This window comes from Cariama cristata, unplaced genomic scaffold (assembly GCF_000690535.1).
Source record: "Cariama cristata isolate BGI_N322 unplaced genomic scaffold, ASM69053v1 scaffold2290, whole genome shotgun sequence".
NCBI classification, from domain to species: Eukaryota; Metazoa; Chordata; class Aves; order Cariamiformes; family Cariamidae; genus Cariama; species Cariama cristata.
Window position 1 is genome coordinate 48,253 of NW_009592802.1, and position 17,226 is coordinate 65,478.

General features: G+C 41.7%; 1 protein-coding gene across 1 annotated transcript in view; it reads right to left on the reverse strand.

The window, feature by feature from the left end:
- Window positions 1-17,226, reverse strand: part of LOC104157882 (protocadherin-15-like) — a 79,867-nt gene that overhangs the window by 36,239 nt on the left and 26,402 nt on the right. The window contains exons 4-5 of the mRNA XM_009695431.1: window positions 14,044-14,259; window positions 9,521-9,609 (exon numbers count right to left, since the gene is read on the reverse strand). Of these exons, the coding sequence (XP_009693733.1) occupies window positions 9,521-9,609; window positions 14,044-14,259 (305 nt within the window). The remainder of the gene's footprint in view (window positions 1-9,520; window positions 9,610-14,043; window positions 14,260-17,226) is intronic.

Here is a 17,226-nt window from a genome sequence, read left to right on the forward strand (position 1 = left end):
TATAGATTGTCTGACACATTGCTGGTTGACTGGCGTCCTTCGAAGCAGCACTCCCGCTGTTTGCAGATAGGGTAAACTCTACTCACCTCTTATTCTGGCACGCACTTAACTGGCAGCTAGGGTGATAACCTGTCACAGATACCTCGGTAACAATAATTCTCCCAGGTAAAACTTGACAGAACAAATCTGGGGATATGCAGATTACTATTCAAAAACCTCCAAACATTACATGAATGTAAGTGACTGAAAGAAACCATAGCCGTCTTTAGAACGGCGTTTTGCACGAGGATTCAGATAGACCAAATATGTAAAAGATTTACCTCCCTAATTAGTATACAAACATCTTCTGTCGCAGCAGGGGGGGATGCTTTTGTTTCCTCGCACAGAACTATTCTTTCACCCAAGACAGAAACGGCCTGTAAGGTTGGAAGGTTATAATGTAGCATCACTTTTAGCAGAATTAGTGACACCGTTTCCTTTTCTCAGAAATTCCTGGCATGGCTTCTGCTGGAATTCATCGCCTTTGAAAATATCTTTGTCTAAAACACGATTAAAATTGAAGAACAAACAGCATACTACTTCCTGACTAAGAGAAACAGGTACATTATGGCCACTGGCTTTAACTGACATTGCAAAAATCACCACAAAGTACCGTGGAATGACAGTCATATTTCATCTGAAACACACAAATTGCACGTTAGGTTGAAATATATAATAAAAATGCACTGAAGACCAAAAAGCAGCAATTAAAGAATGCACATAAAAATAGGGCAGTTCCCTGTAGAGTTATTTTAAAAGTCATTCAGTTGAACTTGTGATGCCGAAAACACTGTAGTGCTTTAAAACTCTACTGAAAGTGGCCATCTGCTTGTAGTACTACTCACTAGAACCAATTTTTTAAATGCATACTTTAAGTAATAGCAGCATCTGCAGTTCTACTGTATTTATCAGCAAAAGTTAGTTTAAAATTAGTCTGTCACTTGATAATGCAACGAGGGTAATTATCATCCTCCCAACAGTTGTGTAGTGAGAGGTAGAACCAGCAACTTAACAGGCGATGAGACTTTCCTACTGCTCTACCTCCATTTAGCTCGGCAGACATAACGTAACGAACAGAAATGCCTCCCAGGGCTTCTTCATTACCATCGCTTTCTGAACTCCCATCAGTGACACCAGTGAAAAGAAACGAAGGACAAGAGGATTTTCACTGTCAATGAGGACATCATACAGCCCTCAATATCCTGAAAACTCAGAGATGATTTGGGTTTTTTTTCATCTTTAGATGCAAAAGAAATGGAAAGGCAAAAAAAATACAGGTACGTTGGTTGCTGAGCTGTCCCTTGCCTGGTGGCATTCTGCTTCCCAGAATATTTTTGAAAACAGCAGACCGAAACCCAAAATCTGGCATAAGGCACGGCGTTCCTGGGCCCCACTCAGCGGTATGTCCCTGAGCTGACACGCGCACCTGAGGCATCACGCCGCATGGCAGGGCTGGGGTTGCCGTACCCCGCCACAGGCAGAGAAGACCCTGCTGAGCAGAGGACTAAATTAAGGAGTACGCCCTGGCATCGCAGCATCGCGCTGCTTTCTGCCCACAGCTGCATGAATCCGGCACGCCAGCCGCGTGCCCCAGCATGGGAGAGACCCTGCTGCTAGGAAAGACGCAAAGGACTACTTAGAAGCTTCTTTGGAAACTAACGTGAAAGGTCATACGTGTCCGTTCATTCACCTCAAAACGAGGGCCCCAGCACGGGACAGACCCTGCTGCTAGGAAAGATGCAAAGGACTACTTAGAAACTTCTTTGGAAGCGTGAAAGGTCATATGTGTCCGTTCATTCACCTCAAAACGAGGGATATGGAATCAGTCGCACGAGCGCCCAGCAGCAATGGCAACTCAACTAGACTAACAGTCATCGCGTAAGACTTGGTAAGTCAGCAGCAAGGATTAACGACCCTCCGTTGTCCCTGGCGGAGACGATGCATGACACGGCCTGAAAGAGCACCGCAACGTTCCAGTGGTTTTACACCCTCGAGCTGAACTGCTAAGTTGTATGCATATCTATCCCCTGAATCGGCACACAAACAAAAGAAACAATTCAATCTGCAGAACATTTTAGATCCTCAATGGCATCTGAATTTAATTACTGCACAATTTTCTTAGCAGAAAATTCTTCGGGGAAAAAAAAAAATGTTTCCGTTTTCTAATAATTTGATAGCCTGCTATGTTTCTGGAGCACAGAAAAGTATTTTAAGAAATAATAAAAATAAAAAAAAGGCACATTCATTCTTTCTCTCAAAACTCTGAAATAACTGGTACCATAGACCTGGAGCTACAAGTCTGCAAGACTAGATAATCCTGCGTAACTTTTGACTCCTCCACTGAAAATTCTAGCTCCCCAAAATAAATTCGTAATAATAATAAATTCATATTCTAGGTATTTGAAAACACAAGCAAATCTGGCAACAATGCACAGCTGAGAGCATTCGGCTCTGCCAGTGCACATCAATACAGACTTCTCAAGTGTTTCACTTAACCCGAGTACACTCTCTGAATTTTGCTCAACTTCAGTCAAACTCTGGTTGTGTTGAGTTTTTGCAAGGTTGATACCCGACAACTCAACTGCTGGATTTTCAACTGTACTTTCACAAATAGATAAGGGCCAATTCCAGCCCCTCCTGAGCAGTTAGAGATAGCTAAGCCAGAGCTGGAGTTTATTTCAAGCCTAAGACTATTTCTTGTTTATAAAATAGCCTTTTGACAAAGATTATTTCTACTTTTATATCACACACGAGGCACGGGTCTAGCAGGAAGGAGCAGCACCGAGCCAATATACTCTGCATAGAATAACATCTAAATTATTTCAAAAACAACCCAATGTCTTTATACCTACTTACCCATATCCTATTAAAAGCATATTGGATTGCACGCCATAAAGGAAATTTGCTTTCTTATATATTGCTAAACTTTCTTTGCTACTTTTTGTGCTCATCATGTATAATCCTGCCCTCCAAAAAACCTACACACGCTCCAACTTTTTATTTCGCTATCGTTTTTCCCAGTCGCAGAAGGAATATTACGCTACGCTCACCCGAAGAGTAATACACAGAGACACCTTGACTTTGACCCAGAAGATGCATCTTCAGATCGCAGCCCAAAAGGGGTTTTACTGCAATAGTAAGCAATTTCAGAATAAAGCAGGAGTTTACAGCTTTATCTGAGAAGCCACACGCTGCATTATAGTGCTTCAGAGCAAATACCTTAACAGTACAACATTCGGTACTGTTGGGAGGAGGAGATCGCTGAACCAGTGCTTCCCAGCTGGCAGTGGAAGTAGCAAGCGGGAAAGCTGGAGGTGAAAAAGCTTTGGTCTCTATTACCTAACTTAATAAAGGTAGCCTACCGTTATTAATCACCCTGATTACAGCAGAGGGAGACTAAGATCAGCTAAGGAATGGAATGGGCTCTGTTAAACACTGTACAAAGCGAGAACTACAGGGCTTGCATTCTCCAAGGAAAGCCAAATGTAGGGTGGATATGAAATACGATGCAGCCAGTTGGTGGCAAATGTCCCTGTAATCTCATTATTTATTTATCTTCTAAGTTTGCCATTTAATTTAGAATGAGACAATACAGTGCAAAGAAGTGAAAGGGAAAAAGGCAGAGAGGAGGTGGACCGAAGGGCCGGGAGCAAAATGAACCCACGTAACAGCGTCGGGAGAGCGCCGAGGCAAAGAACGAGACAGCTACAGGAGTACCTGTGCCTAAAGAACATTTAACAATGGGGAGGGAAGTGTTAGCTGTGGAGAGTGCTTAATTGCAAGTTTGCTGCCACCACCACAATGTGCAAAAAGTCCAGTCACCTGTAATTAGCTTAATTCAGTAATTACGTAGCCAAAATCATAAAGCAAGCAATGGAATCGTACTTCTCCTGTGGGAAAACTAACGAGTCAGAGTGATTGATACACTGCAGCTCCATTCTGCAGGAGGGACGTGCTCACTTCTACCAATTCATGGGCTGAGTTGAAGAAAAAGCACTGGTGGACTAAGGTTGAATATTCAAATACAGTCAAGAGTGCTTTCAGCGGCACCGCATGCCCAACCAAGCATCTCTAAGGTGGCCCGTCCAAGGGGTAGTTGTGTCTAGCTTTACTAACGGTACCAAAAATGCTGGAATCCCAGTGATGCCTCATAACGTCCGATTTCATTATACACCAGCCACATCGTGATAAATACGCCACTTTTCAGAGGCATTCACTCATCCTCCCAATTACTGAACATACCGACATTCTAACAAAAAAAGAAAGCAGGAACAAAGAAATAAGATATGATATACACGAGTGCCGCGTAAAGCACTCGCGTCAGCTGTCCCTTTGCAATGCCACCGACTGGCTTCTGCAATTGAGATTAGAGAACACCACTGGCTATACTGTCAACAGCAAAACACAGGCAAAGGGAAATCATCCACGTTCTGAAACATTTCCCTAAAGAGAGGACTGTGCATTCCAGCTCCTATATATAAAATATATTATCTCACATACTAAGATTATACATACAATTATATGTGATGTACAATGTACATGCGATATATACTACGTTATATAATGTATAGCAATATATATTGCTATAGTATATATTACGACATTTCTTTTAAGTGGACCACAGTTTCGATGCAGCAAAGCAGAGCATACACTCCTTTGAGAAATGATGGCAGTCAACTTTCTATATGCAAACTATCAGGTCAGCAGGCTGAACATTCCGAGGATCAGCACTTGATTTTATGTTTGGATTTCCTAGTAAAAACACTGCCTGGTCACTTCTACATTGCATTAGAGGTTTGAGTGTGGATTTTCTTTAACTATGGAACTGCCTCCTTCTTTTACAAGCACTAAGGTATTAAAGGATTGCAGCCTCTAACAGGCCAAAATACACAGGAAGGAAAGTTCCCCGGAATTATCACATGTGCTATTTCCGGTAATTTTGTCTTGAAAAGAAGGGAATAACCTCTATTAAGACACACATGAACATCCAGAAGACGGATAAAGTTGCTACCCAAGAACATCCGCACTTGGATTCCAGTTCCAGAGGCCGGTCCGGCCAGGAGGCTGCACGCACCTACATTCCTCAGCCCAGGAGAGCAAAAACTGCTCGAGTGCTGCAGAGAGAAGGCAGGCTCAGAAGCCCACGCTACCCAACTCGTACAAGCACTTGGGGGTCTCTGCCTTTGCACTCCTAAAGGCACCATGACTCACCCGTTATGAAGTCAAAATATAAAGAAAGGGAATCGCCACTGAGACCACACTGAAAATACAGGAGACTACAGAAACTTCTTGATGTGGGAAGTCGAGGTTTTAGTGTTTAAGTATTTATACTTATTACATCATTTATTATTAAATATCTATTATCTATTGTCATATCTATGCACATTTACTAGCAGTATGAGGTGATTCCATTAGACTCTCTTTTCTAATGAAAGATTCCTACTCCACCACTAGGAGATTTTCTTCATATGGATGAAAAAGAAGCTCCATTCTTTCCAGGCTCACTTTTCACTACAGGGAGGAAAGAAGAAGATGGGAAACCTGGTATCATTTTTGAAACTGAGGAGACAATCCTCATACCGTTCTTTAACAACTCCAGACCAGTCCAAGTGCAGTGAAACATGTTTCCTTTACCCACCTGATCGTCTCCGAAAGCACACGCAATGCACAAAAAACCTTAACATTGAAAATGATCCCCAAATGGTTTTGGCTAGCTCTAGTTCAGGAAAAGAGAGTTCCCTAAGCAATATTATCTCCATTTTGTAGGGTTTGTAGGCTGTAGGGCAAAACCGACCTTTTCAAGAGGAACGTCTATGGAGTATTTCACTCATTTTGAGTCATTCCATTACTCCATTTCAGAGAAAATTATTTGCCACCTACGGAAGTGCATACAGAGGAATTTAACTCACAAGAGACTTCTATTACCTATGGACTGAGAGAAACACAGGTCTCTCTGGGTAACGTGGCATTATCTACTTTCAGTTGCAGTCCCGTGAAAACCAAAGAACTAAACGCTGTCAGCATGAAGTTGGCTATTTTATTCTAGTTGAAATGCTGTTCCTTGCCCAACAAGTAAGCGGTCACAAACATCGCCGTATTTAAAGAACATTGTGTCATCTGCCTCCACCAAGAGTTCTGAAGGAGAGGAACACGCGCTGAATTTTCCACTAAGCCTTGCTCCATTTTCTCTGTCATCTTCTGTAGCAGACACAGACAGACCTATCTGAACAGACATAATTGAAGTGGGTGAGAGAAACAGCAAATCTGACATTGATGTGCAGTCCAGAGGATATGAAAAGCTTGTTGATGAAATTAAAGCAGTTGGCAGGAAAACCGAGGTGCTTTACTGAATGACCGCAAAGGATCATGACACTATCAGAAACGTCAGCTGAAGACGAACCCATTGTATCCCTCAAAAAGCCCAAACTCCCAAGCCAAATAGATAGTGAGGTTTTAAATCTTTTCTGCTATGGTATGCTTCCTTTATTTGGACCATTAACCAACATACATCTCAGGGCTGTGCTGAGTAAGCCTTTCCAGCGTGGAAGAACTGAATTATGTATTTCTTAGTACCTTGTATCCACTCTCTAGTGAAAATTAGATGCAGCTGGGGAGAATCTGTCATAACTTCTTCTCTAAAGCTGTTTAAATCACTATTTATTTCATTGTGAAAAATCACTATAATTTCAAAAATGAGCCAGCTACCCACTTCCCTAACATTCCCCATCACCAAGTATTGCAATTGGTGATCAAATGTTATATTTTCAGGGATTAATATTTACCATCACTCCAATGCCAAAATGAGAGGAGAAAGAGCCGAATAACCTCTGTAGTGACTAATTTAGTTAATGACATAGTCTCTTTATCTATTAATGAATTATACAAAGTATTCTAATTTTATAAATTAGTTCATTATTTGAAATGGCTCAGAAACCACTTTGGGCAAAAGTACTTTAGCCTGAGAAGGTCTCCAAATTATTTGGTTTCCCTTTGCCTGTGGTTATATCTTCCATATAGCACATGAAAAACCACAAATTCCTATTGTTTTGTTTTTATGCCCTGAATGCATTATTAAAGTCTTTATAAAAACAGGGAGAGTGCAATCTTTTAAACTTTAGGACGAAAATCTAAGAAATTTGAAGGTGGCAATGAAATAAATACATTTCTATGTGAAACAGACAAGTACACATACGCAAAATTCTTTCTGAGACTTTTGCTCTCTGCAACTATTTTCAGTAAAGAATACGACAATTTTATAACCAGCTAATGCAATCTCCTCAGGCAAAGGTTGTGCATAAACGCTTGTCCTTAGAAGTGAAATTCTTACGCTACACTCGCTTGCTGGCCTCACGGTGTTCGTGAAGGTGAAGACTTCCCAAGCTGATTTTTAGAACTCAAAACCTGGCCATGTTTTTTTATTTTTGTACTCATTCAAAAGCTTCATTCACTGTGAAATATTTACACATCTGTCAGAGACTTCCATGCACCATGGCCAGAACGGCATGAAACCAGTTCTGAAAGACTCCAACCTGGCAGAAAAGAGTTCTTTTTGAGCACAGAGACTGGGGAGTGTGGCTCTGGGCCGATTTCCAAGACTGCGGCAGGATATGCCAGCTACTCCTCTAGGCCCTGGAGGAGAGGAGCGAGGGTATGGTTACGGCACAATTTATTGTTGAGGCACTGAACACTGCTGAGACCTCCTGGGAGGTGGAAGCAAGCTGCTCCAGTGCTTGCAAAAGGAGATTTTTGCAGGGATGGTGAAAGGGCAAGACGCTATCTGCTCTTGCCATTCTTGCCATGCCACCCGTTGCAGCATTCACGCTCTCAGTCCCACGACACACGTATGTCATGCTGTTGACAAGCCAGGCTTGTTCCACCCTGTTTTCAAACCACCTTCTGTTAAGAGCCGTCTGTATTTTGCTGGTGGCTCCTTTGGCTACAGGACAGTCCAAAACTGGGAGGATCTCAAACACAGCTGAAGGCCAATTTAGGATGAGATCTATCCTACATCATGTAGAAACATGGTACAGAATACACGCTCATCTTCTCCACTCAAGAAAAGAGAAGCCCAGGAAGGCTACAAATTACTGCATGAGTTAAAATGTGTACAGTGCAGCATGCTAAGGCAAACCTGAAGGCTTAGCAAAACAGAAGCAACCTTTTCCTATTACTGTCCCTAAAAGACATATTGTTCTTTGTCTCTCCAGCCAACACCAACACATGACACTTTTGGAAAGCCAGATCTTAAGTGTTAAGCAAGCAGGCTCCTTTAGTATTCTTAGCTCTGGGAAATGGAGTCCCTGTGAATACACACTATTGCCTCAACAACTTAATTAGGGTTTCTGACGTTCGAATCTATCAGAGCTAACTTACACCCTGCTCCAAACAGAGAGAGAAAAGGGGAACACGTCCTAAATCTCCAGAAGCAAATCCGTCAATATTTTGTCCTAGCCCAGGGAAGACATGAGCCATTTAGAGACAACACACTTCATTTTCAGGGAGTGATTATATCATCAACCCTAAGGTATTTCAAGTTCCATGGAGAAGTAAAGGTATGACAACAGCCGGGATGGAACAGACCTGCTGAAATCTGAGAAATGCCATTCATCATGGGCTAAAGTGACAGAAGAGTACAAAGATTGTTTTTAAACTATTTCCTATAGTATTTTCTTTCCCGCATTGCCTAATTCATAGTTCTATGCCTAATGACACAAAGTACAGAAAATTTTCCTTCTGTTACAAAAAGAAGCTAGAAGTGAAAACCTGACTCCTGGAAGCTGATGACGTTGTGGTGTACGACTGCTATTAAAACATATTTGACAAAAAAGATTTTAGTGGGCTTCCAGTACAATAAAACACTTCGCTTTTATTGCAAAGCATTAATTTTCCAGTCACCTGTCCCCCCCCGCCCCGTCACAACATTTTATACCTGCTAGGCCTGAATAATGACACCCTGTTACCAATTTTTAGCAATTAAAATTTTATGTAATGATGTTAGTGGTATTAATCGTACCAGTATAAATTTTCTGAACTCTGCTTTCCCTTACAGCTATATAACCCAAATAACATCATAGTGAAGCAACAGAGCTCACCGAGACACACTGCCTCAACCTTTTGGAGATGGGCTTTATTTTACGTCCTGGATTTTGACAGACGCAGCTTCTGCGCTCAGTGTTTGGAGGCTCCACTATGGACTGTATTAGGGGCAGCGCTCAACCAAGTTTCAGCCTGCAAAGTGGGCAAATGTGCGAGCAAAGAAGTGCTGTACCTCTGCCTTCTCCAGAGGAGGGGCAAAATGTGGATTTGGGGGGGGCAGTGCCGTCATCTCAGCCAGTTGTGCTTCCCATCAGAACATCCGCTTGCTCATTTTCAAGTCTTTTGGCAAAAAAGGAGATCATGGCCTAAAGGGAGCATTCAGTCCTGAATCTAAATACAAAACCAGTGCATTGTCCAATATTTGTAGAGTAAATAAATTTATTACCCTATGAGTTGATCTTTGTTTTGTTCCACAAGGGTGGGAGGAACATTAGAGACGATGACTTGCATATCCAACTGATTGACCACAGAGACCTGGAAACAAAAGAGTGAAATTCAATTGGCATTCCCATGCATAACAGCCTTCTCCTACAAAAAGAATGGAATAATTACGTTCCAGCCTTCACAGCCACGCCTTAATGTACGAATTTCTCATTTTAACTCTGAGTAAGAGAGCTGGGAAATCTTGCTTGGCTTGGCAGCCAAAACCAATAAACAGCAGGCAAAGATTTAACTAGAACTGTAATTGCAGGACTGCATCAGAATTACAGATTTTTAAGGTGCGGACTACGAAACCCGTTCTTCATAGTTTAGACTTTACTGACAGCATCATGGATCTCCCATGTGCCATATTCAAAATGACTTATGAGCATTTTGGTATTTTTGATGACCTGACAAGAAAGTCCATTGGTGCAAATTGCTTATCCCCAAGGTTGTAAATGGAAATACAAGATTAATTCAACTAAATCAATGATATTTTCTTAGAAAACCACGAAGGAAATAGTTTGTTTACTTTGAACTTATCAGTGAAAGTTTTTATTTTAATCTCCAATTTTTTTAGCTTCTCGCTCTATATAGCATAGAACTGTATGTAACCACATCCATTTTACAATTTAACTTTTTTCTTTAAACTTTTTTCCCTTAAAAGGCCAGAAAAAAATACCTCTAATACACTCAATACTCGTGTGCTTTGTTTTTTTAAAAAAAAAAAAAAATAATCCAGGATTGCACCAAAGAACGGACTGATCTCAGTACAAATCTCTCGCATTAGCATTTCCTACTACAAAAGCAACGTAACTCTTCTGTTTCTCAACGGCAGGTTGGACGGTCAGCGGGCCCAAGGGACTACACGCATGCATCAAATTCGGCAGAGCTGGTAAACTCTGCTTCACATCTCCTGATCCAGTCTCCTCAAGCTGTTTTTACCCCAAGAAAAGGCTGCCTTCCGGTAAAACGATTGCATGCTTTTTCCTCCCTTTGAAATATTTTTTCATTTTGTAATAGCTCTCTCTTCACTAGCACAGCCAACCTCCCCTTAGGTTGTGAAAGGAACGGTTACTTCTCATACTGGTGGAGAAAATAAAAAGTTTCTTAGAACTCAGCTCATGTCCATATAGGCATGACAGCAAACATTACACTCCAAGCCTACACTCCCTACAGAGGATTCTGGAGGTAAATTTGGAAAAGTAGGACAATGTTAAACCCAATAGATTTAAAAATCGGAGTTAGATGATTCAATTCTAAAAGAAAAAAAAACCCTCCTGATTTTCAAAAGAGAAGCCTGAGCCCTGTAAGCACTTCAGCAGACAACACATAATATACTTTCACATCAAACACTGATTCACCAGCTTTGAAGCTTAATTCAACTTTAAATATTTAAATGTTCTTGAAATGTCATCAGATGCACTGATCAGCATGTACAGACTTCTCTAAGAAAAACAGAATTATAATGAACTCAAAATAAATTTTGGACTAAGATCATTGAAAGGAACTCTAAAGCAGTGAACAGTTTAACAGAATTAACTAAATTAGCCAATTCACGCAACCACTATGCACCTATGTACTGAGTACTGCATAAACGCAACACTTTAAAAAGGCAATAGTTTTTTTGATACTCAAGGAATCACAATTATGGCTGCTTGTTCATATACAAAAATATGAATAAACACACATTGATGACAAGCTATAGTAAAACAAGGGTGTTGAGCAAAAATCAAGAAAAAGTTAATGTTTCCATAGTAACATTAACTTGCTTGCTCTCCACCTTTGTAAAGACTTTCATTTTTCAATTATTAAAAATAGCATTAAGTTGAGGAACTAAGTCCAATCTAACTACACTGTAAGAAAAGCTGTGGGGAGAAACTGTTCCCTTCCGCTCAAGGAGAGATGGAAGCACGCTGGGAGCAGAGGTGGAAGGTGTGGGAAAGCAAAGGTTCTTCTTCAGGCACCACTGCCACCGCTCTCTGCAAGCTTTTCGGGGCACAGTTACCAGGGATCACCCGACCCACCGTTCCTCAGAAAGCTTTTGCTACTTCCAATCTACTGAGCAAAAATACAGCCAGGTCCTGTGATGCTAAACGGCAGGCATCAGCCTCAAGTCAGCAACTTCAGGTGTCTCACATCCACAAGTATCTGAAGAATGCGCTGCTGAGAACTAGGGAAGTTCCAGGTTAAATTAAATAAGTAGCACAACAAACTGCAAGTTTGCAGCAGAGGCAGGGAAAGCATATAATTGTTGAAAACCACTAGCCTGTAAGCAATATCCCTTTGATCCCATGCTTCATTCACTAGGCACCTTCCAATTTTTAAACCAAGCAAGGCAGAGCCTACAAATGGTCTTGATCATTATATGGCACCAGTGGATTGCTGGGAGTAGCTTACGCTGAGGGCTGAATGAGGAAGGGGCCTTGGGGTCCCGCCAAACCCCAACAAACATTTCATTAACAATGATATCATCGCGAATATTCACTATCCACACTTAATTAGTATCTTTAAGTGCTTTCTTGCAGCAAACTTCTTTTAAAATGTAATTTCTTATTTCTTTCGTCTCACAGAGTCTAAAAAGGGAAATTCCATCACATGGAACCAAACTGCGGATCCACAGATGTCTAACTTGAGCCATTGTGCCAGTCTCAGCCAGCAGGAACAGACTGGTATCCTTCACGTGGGCCGTCCCCTACAGCACGAAGACACTTCACCAGTGGGTTTGGCAGCTTATGCTGCTCACAGAGCTGTGCCAGAGCTCTGAGGAAGCGTCCTGGCCCCAATTCTGGAGGTTACCTTGCTCTGCTCAGGTTCACGTTCTGCCCACTGCTGCCCCTCTGGTGTTGCCCCACCTCTTCTCCCTAGACCTCCTCCCAGTGCCATCCTAACTTCTTCCCCCACATCTCATTCTTTTGCTTGTGAGTAATAAAATTAAATTTCCCTTATCTACGTGCACTCTTGAGCTTGCGTTGAAAGAATTAACACCTTCCAGTCTGGGCGATTTCCCTTATCTACGTGCACTCCTTGAGCTTGCATTGAAAGAATTAACACCTTCCAGTCTGGGCACCAGACACCATAGTGACAGCAGGACAACTTCTGTTCAAATCATGAAGCCCAGAACAGCTTAGTCCAGTTAGAAATGACCTTCATGTATGGACTGTGCTCAGTGCAAGCCCAAACTTTCATGGCGGGATGGTGTCAGTCTGGAATTGCACCGACAGCTACTCTAAGCTTTCACGCCTTGCTCAAAAACACTGAGGCTATCGCTCATAACTCACTCGGACAACCTAAAGATACCTCTATAAATTAATGAGACATGCTTCACTTTCTAATTTTAATGTCGATACCTTCTGGCTATATTTTAATACAGTATTACTGCATAAATTGCATGAGAATGCCCTATCATTTTGGGAGGTCAAGCATGAGGACATCATACATTATGTTTATTTGCTGAATTCCTGCATAACTCAATATACCAAGTATTATGGCTATCATCTGTATCATTTGACAGTGTTCCCATGAACTAGATAACGCACTTCATCCCTACCACATTATGCTAATATTAATCGAATCCATCAAGTTAGATAGGCTTTAAAGAAATTTAGCTTCGATGGTTTCTGTGACTGGACTAAGTCAATGTCCTTGCACTCAGCACAAAAGCATCAGCTCGAGGCCCAACGTCAGTGCCAGTTTTGAAATGTTTCTTGCCTGAAAACTTAGAATTACAGACTTAGCCCAAAATTATTCCTTGCATCTCCCTTTGAGACATGAGCAACTAAGACATGGCAACCTTAGCTTTTCCCAGGAAGCCAACTGACTTGTACCTGTCAGAGACTGACTGCTCAGCTACTTGCCCGCACTGCAAGGTACACCAGATCTAACTCCCACCCAGCTGCTCTGCACTCCGGTTAAGCCAGAGTACAGCCCAAGTCAGTAAGCTTTCACCTTGGCTTACTAACTGGGGTTTAATGCCATGCTAACCCTGCTTCACAGCTTTGATATGGGGGCTGGCTGCACCTTGCTGGCTTAGAGAATAGGTGGAGATGATCTGTAAATGCTTGTGTCTGACCACGCAGACGTGACCTACTTTATACTTGTAATGCACAAAACCAGCACTTTTTTTGCTGCTATCTGGGTCCAGCACACCCAGAACATATCTTACGTCCATGTTTAATGGCAACAATTAGAATCTAAACGGAACTGTTAACAATGGCTCCTTGAATAAATAAAGTACCAAACATCATGTCTAGTGTGGTAACTGAGATGAGTATCTCTGCCATGAAACACAAACATGTGTTTCAGATGGCCATAAAAGCTTTTAGTTTTTTTTTTAAAAAAAAAAAAAAGCTTTATTTCAGTGACTTCAAAAGATTAAGTAGACACCGTTTATGGCCTTCCTATAGGTCTGCCTGGAATTAAACTTTATGTAGTATCTGCATTTCCTCAGGAATTATTCCATAAAGATAATGCCTGGCTCATACTTACAAGTACTTCTGCTTTGCTGCTCAGTCCTTTTCCATAATTGTCAGTTGCAATGACCTGAAACTTGAAATAGGATCTTCTCATATTTTTGAACAGCATAGCAGTTTTTATTAGCCCTGTGTAAGCTTCAATCACAAAACCTTCTTTACCATCCTTGATTGGAGGAATGATGAGTCTGTAATGCATGGCACTGTAATTCCCAGTGTCTTTATCATCAGCCTAATATGAACAAGAAAGAAAAAGCAGAGGCAAATAAAGTAAATATGCATGCAAAGAATCATTAACCTTGGCCTTTAAATAAAGTTGCATATTGGTCCAGCAAATTTCTTCCGCTCTGACATTTAAAACATTAGATCCCAGAGAGCAGATATCGCTATTATTTTAAATGGTTCATTTAACTTTGCTGCATACAGTTTTGCTTTTCCAGCAATTTCTTTCTCCTGTGCTGGCACTAAACTGCTCCCCAAAAAAAAGAAGAAAGAAAAAAAAGAAGAAAAATACAAATGGACTTTTCAAGTCTGCAACAAACCAAACAGGTAAGGACAGTTTCATTCTGAAAAAACTCCACCAGCAAATTCTTGTTGACAATTAAATATCAAAGGAAAAAAAACTCTAGCAACGCATTCACAAACTTACACAACAAGAATGTCCTCCCTCTTAGAGATATTCTGCACCTCACTGAGCACAGGTGTTTTTGGAGTCGTTTAATCCTTTTTTATTAAAAAAAAAAAAAAAAAATGATTGAAAAAAAAAAACTGCAATGCTGCACAGCAGACCTGATGTACGGATCCAGAGAAGGACACAAAGCTGCTCCGGCATTTTCCCATTGCTGAACTGCTGCAGAATTAGGACGTGGTGCTGGCATCGACGAGGCAGCCCCGGGAGCTACGTTATTTCACCTACCCGGTGCCTAACAACCTTGCGCGGCCCCGTTCTGGCCTCTCCAAACCCATCCCTTTGCACAAATCATGCTCCTGTTCATAAGGCAGTACTCGTATTCAGACAGGAGTGTTTCTGAGGACCCTTACAACGCTTTCATGTGCTCCGTCTAGGAAGGGCTCAGCGAGATGCTAGCTAATTACCGCCTGTACATTTGCCTACTCATTAGGCTTGGACACTGCCTCAGCATCTGGGACACTTCAGCATCTATTAGCAAGCTTTTATCAAAATATTGGCACTACTTCTCAAGCCTGTGGCTTAAGCTACTGTTGGAGAAAAAAAAAAACCACCCTTAGACTTTAGAAAGGTGCAGGTCTTTGTGTAAAAGCCATACTTCACCATGACTTAAAAACAAAACCAATACTCACAATCTAGTCAGGGTTTATGGCAGTGTGAAGAGTTGTTTGCCATGATACACCACTGCTGCCTAAAAAAGCATTATCTGTGCAAGATCATTAAGCCATTAATCATCATTAATTGTTTCCTCACCAACAGTGAAGAAGATCTCTAAGGTGGAAACTTTTACTAACTCCTACTTTGTCTTTATTTTCTGATAACTTTCAGGGAATACCAGTGAGGAGATGTAACGTGCAGATCCAGGCAGCACAGCGATTGCATTGCGTACCACCAAGAGACGCCCGTACCGGACAAATGGTCCAGGTACTCAAAGCTGCACGTGCTTTCCATGCTACTCCAACTGCTATCAGACCAGACAGAATAGTTACAACCATAGAGCCCTTAAGCGATAATATCTGGGCTGGTTTAGGTAGCAGAGATAGCAAAGATGCTTCAGGTAGCCCACCATTGTGCTGCAGAGTTGCCCAAAAGATGAGCTCCCACAATGACACTGGCTGCCACTCATCACAGAGCTGTTTAAAACGGTCCTTGCATCCTTTGTAAATGTTTTGTTTTCCTCTAAATTGACAAAGCTTGATCTGGCACGGCTATGAAAAGCATAAATATAAAATGTGTTAAAGTGCTTTTGTTCTCTAGTTCTACAGCTTTTTTAAAGGCTTTTAAAATCAAGATTACTACCTCTTGGGTGATCTCAAACCCCTTTATTAGCATTTTTAGGAAAGATGGAGAAGGTTAAAAGCTTTCTGAAATTTACCCCGTTCTGTCAGTCAAAAGGTAAAGACAGCGGTGACCTTTTCCAGAGCACTCCTGCTATCCAGCTGGCACAGGTAAATGCAATGCCAAAACGTCACGGAGCCAGCAGACAGGAGCTTGACAGGTGGATTTTCAGGACTAGGCTCATCTTTGGCTTTCCTTTTGACAAGTAAATTGCGGAAGGAACAAATAAACGTGAAAGCATGCTGTATGGCACAAGGAAGCGAGGAAGTGGCTGTACCTAAAAATCAGGTTGATACGCAAGCGCTAACAGTCATCACTATTTGAAAGCTAAACGTCAGTGCTCAGCACCGAGCTCAAGTCAGCCCTTTTAAGAAGCGCATACATGCCTGAACTGTACAACAGGTTACCTTCATTCCTCCAGCAACCGTATCAACTTCGGTGACGCTACTAGACTCTCACTCCCACCACAGTTTCATCTGATGCATTCTCAAATTAGCGTGTTGGGGGGGGTTGATCTTGGCCAGCCGCCCGAGGCCCACCCAGCCACTCTCTCACCCCTTGTCCTCAACAGGATGACAAAGGTCACGGGTTGAGATAAGGACAGGGAGCTCACTTAGCAATCACTGTCATGCACAAAACAGACTCAACTTGAAGAAAATTAAATTAATTTACTGCCATATAAAATATATTTGAATGGTGAGAAACAAAGACAAAAATTAAAACACCACATCAGTTGTGCCTGGCCATGGGGCCGTTGGAAGGGGCTGTGCCTGGTCCGGGGCAGCCCCAGCCTCTCCTCCCAGGGACCCCTCGGCCCCTGCCCGGGCACAGGCATCCCATACACATATAAAAATAAAATATTTCACTTCAAGTACCTGTTCTTAGCTAAATGCAAAGGAAACATTAAAGTTACACCTAAAAGATTCTACATGATTACTAGTACTACTAAAGTTACTCTTACTGAAGAAACATTTAAAAACGGCAAGATAACAGAAATAAAACATCTTTGAAAACATGCAAACTGTAGTTTACAGAAGCATTCAAAGTGGCTTCTCTTGGTGCTTTTGGGATCGATTTTGTCAATGTGTTGTAAGAGCACTTTAGATCCTCCATGTATTCAAAGATGAGATCAGGAAGCCTCTGCCTGTAGTCGCAGGGGATACCTGGATCTGT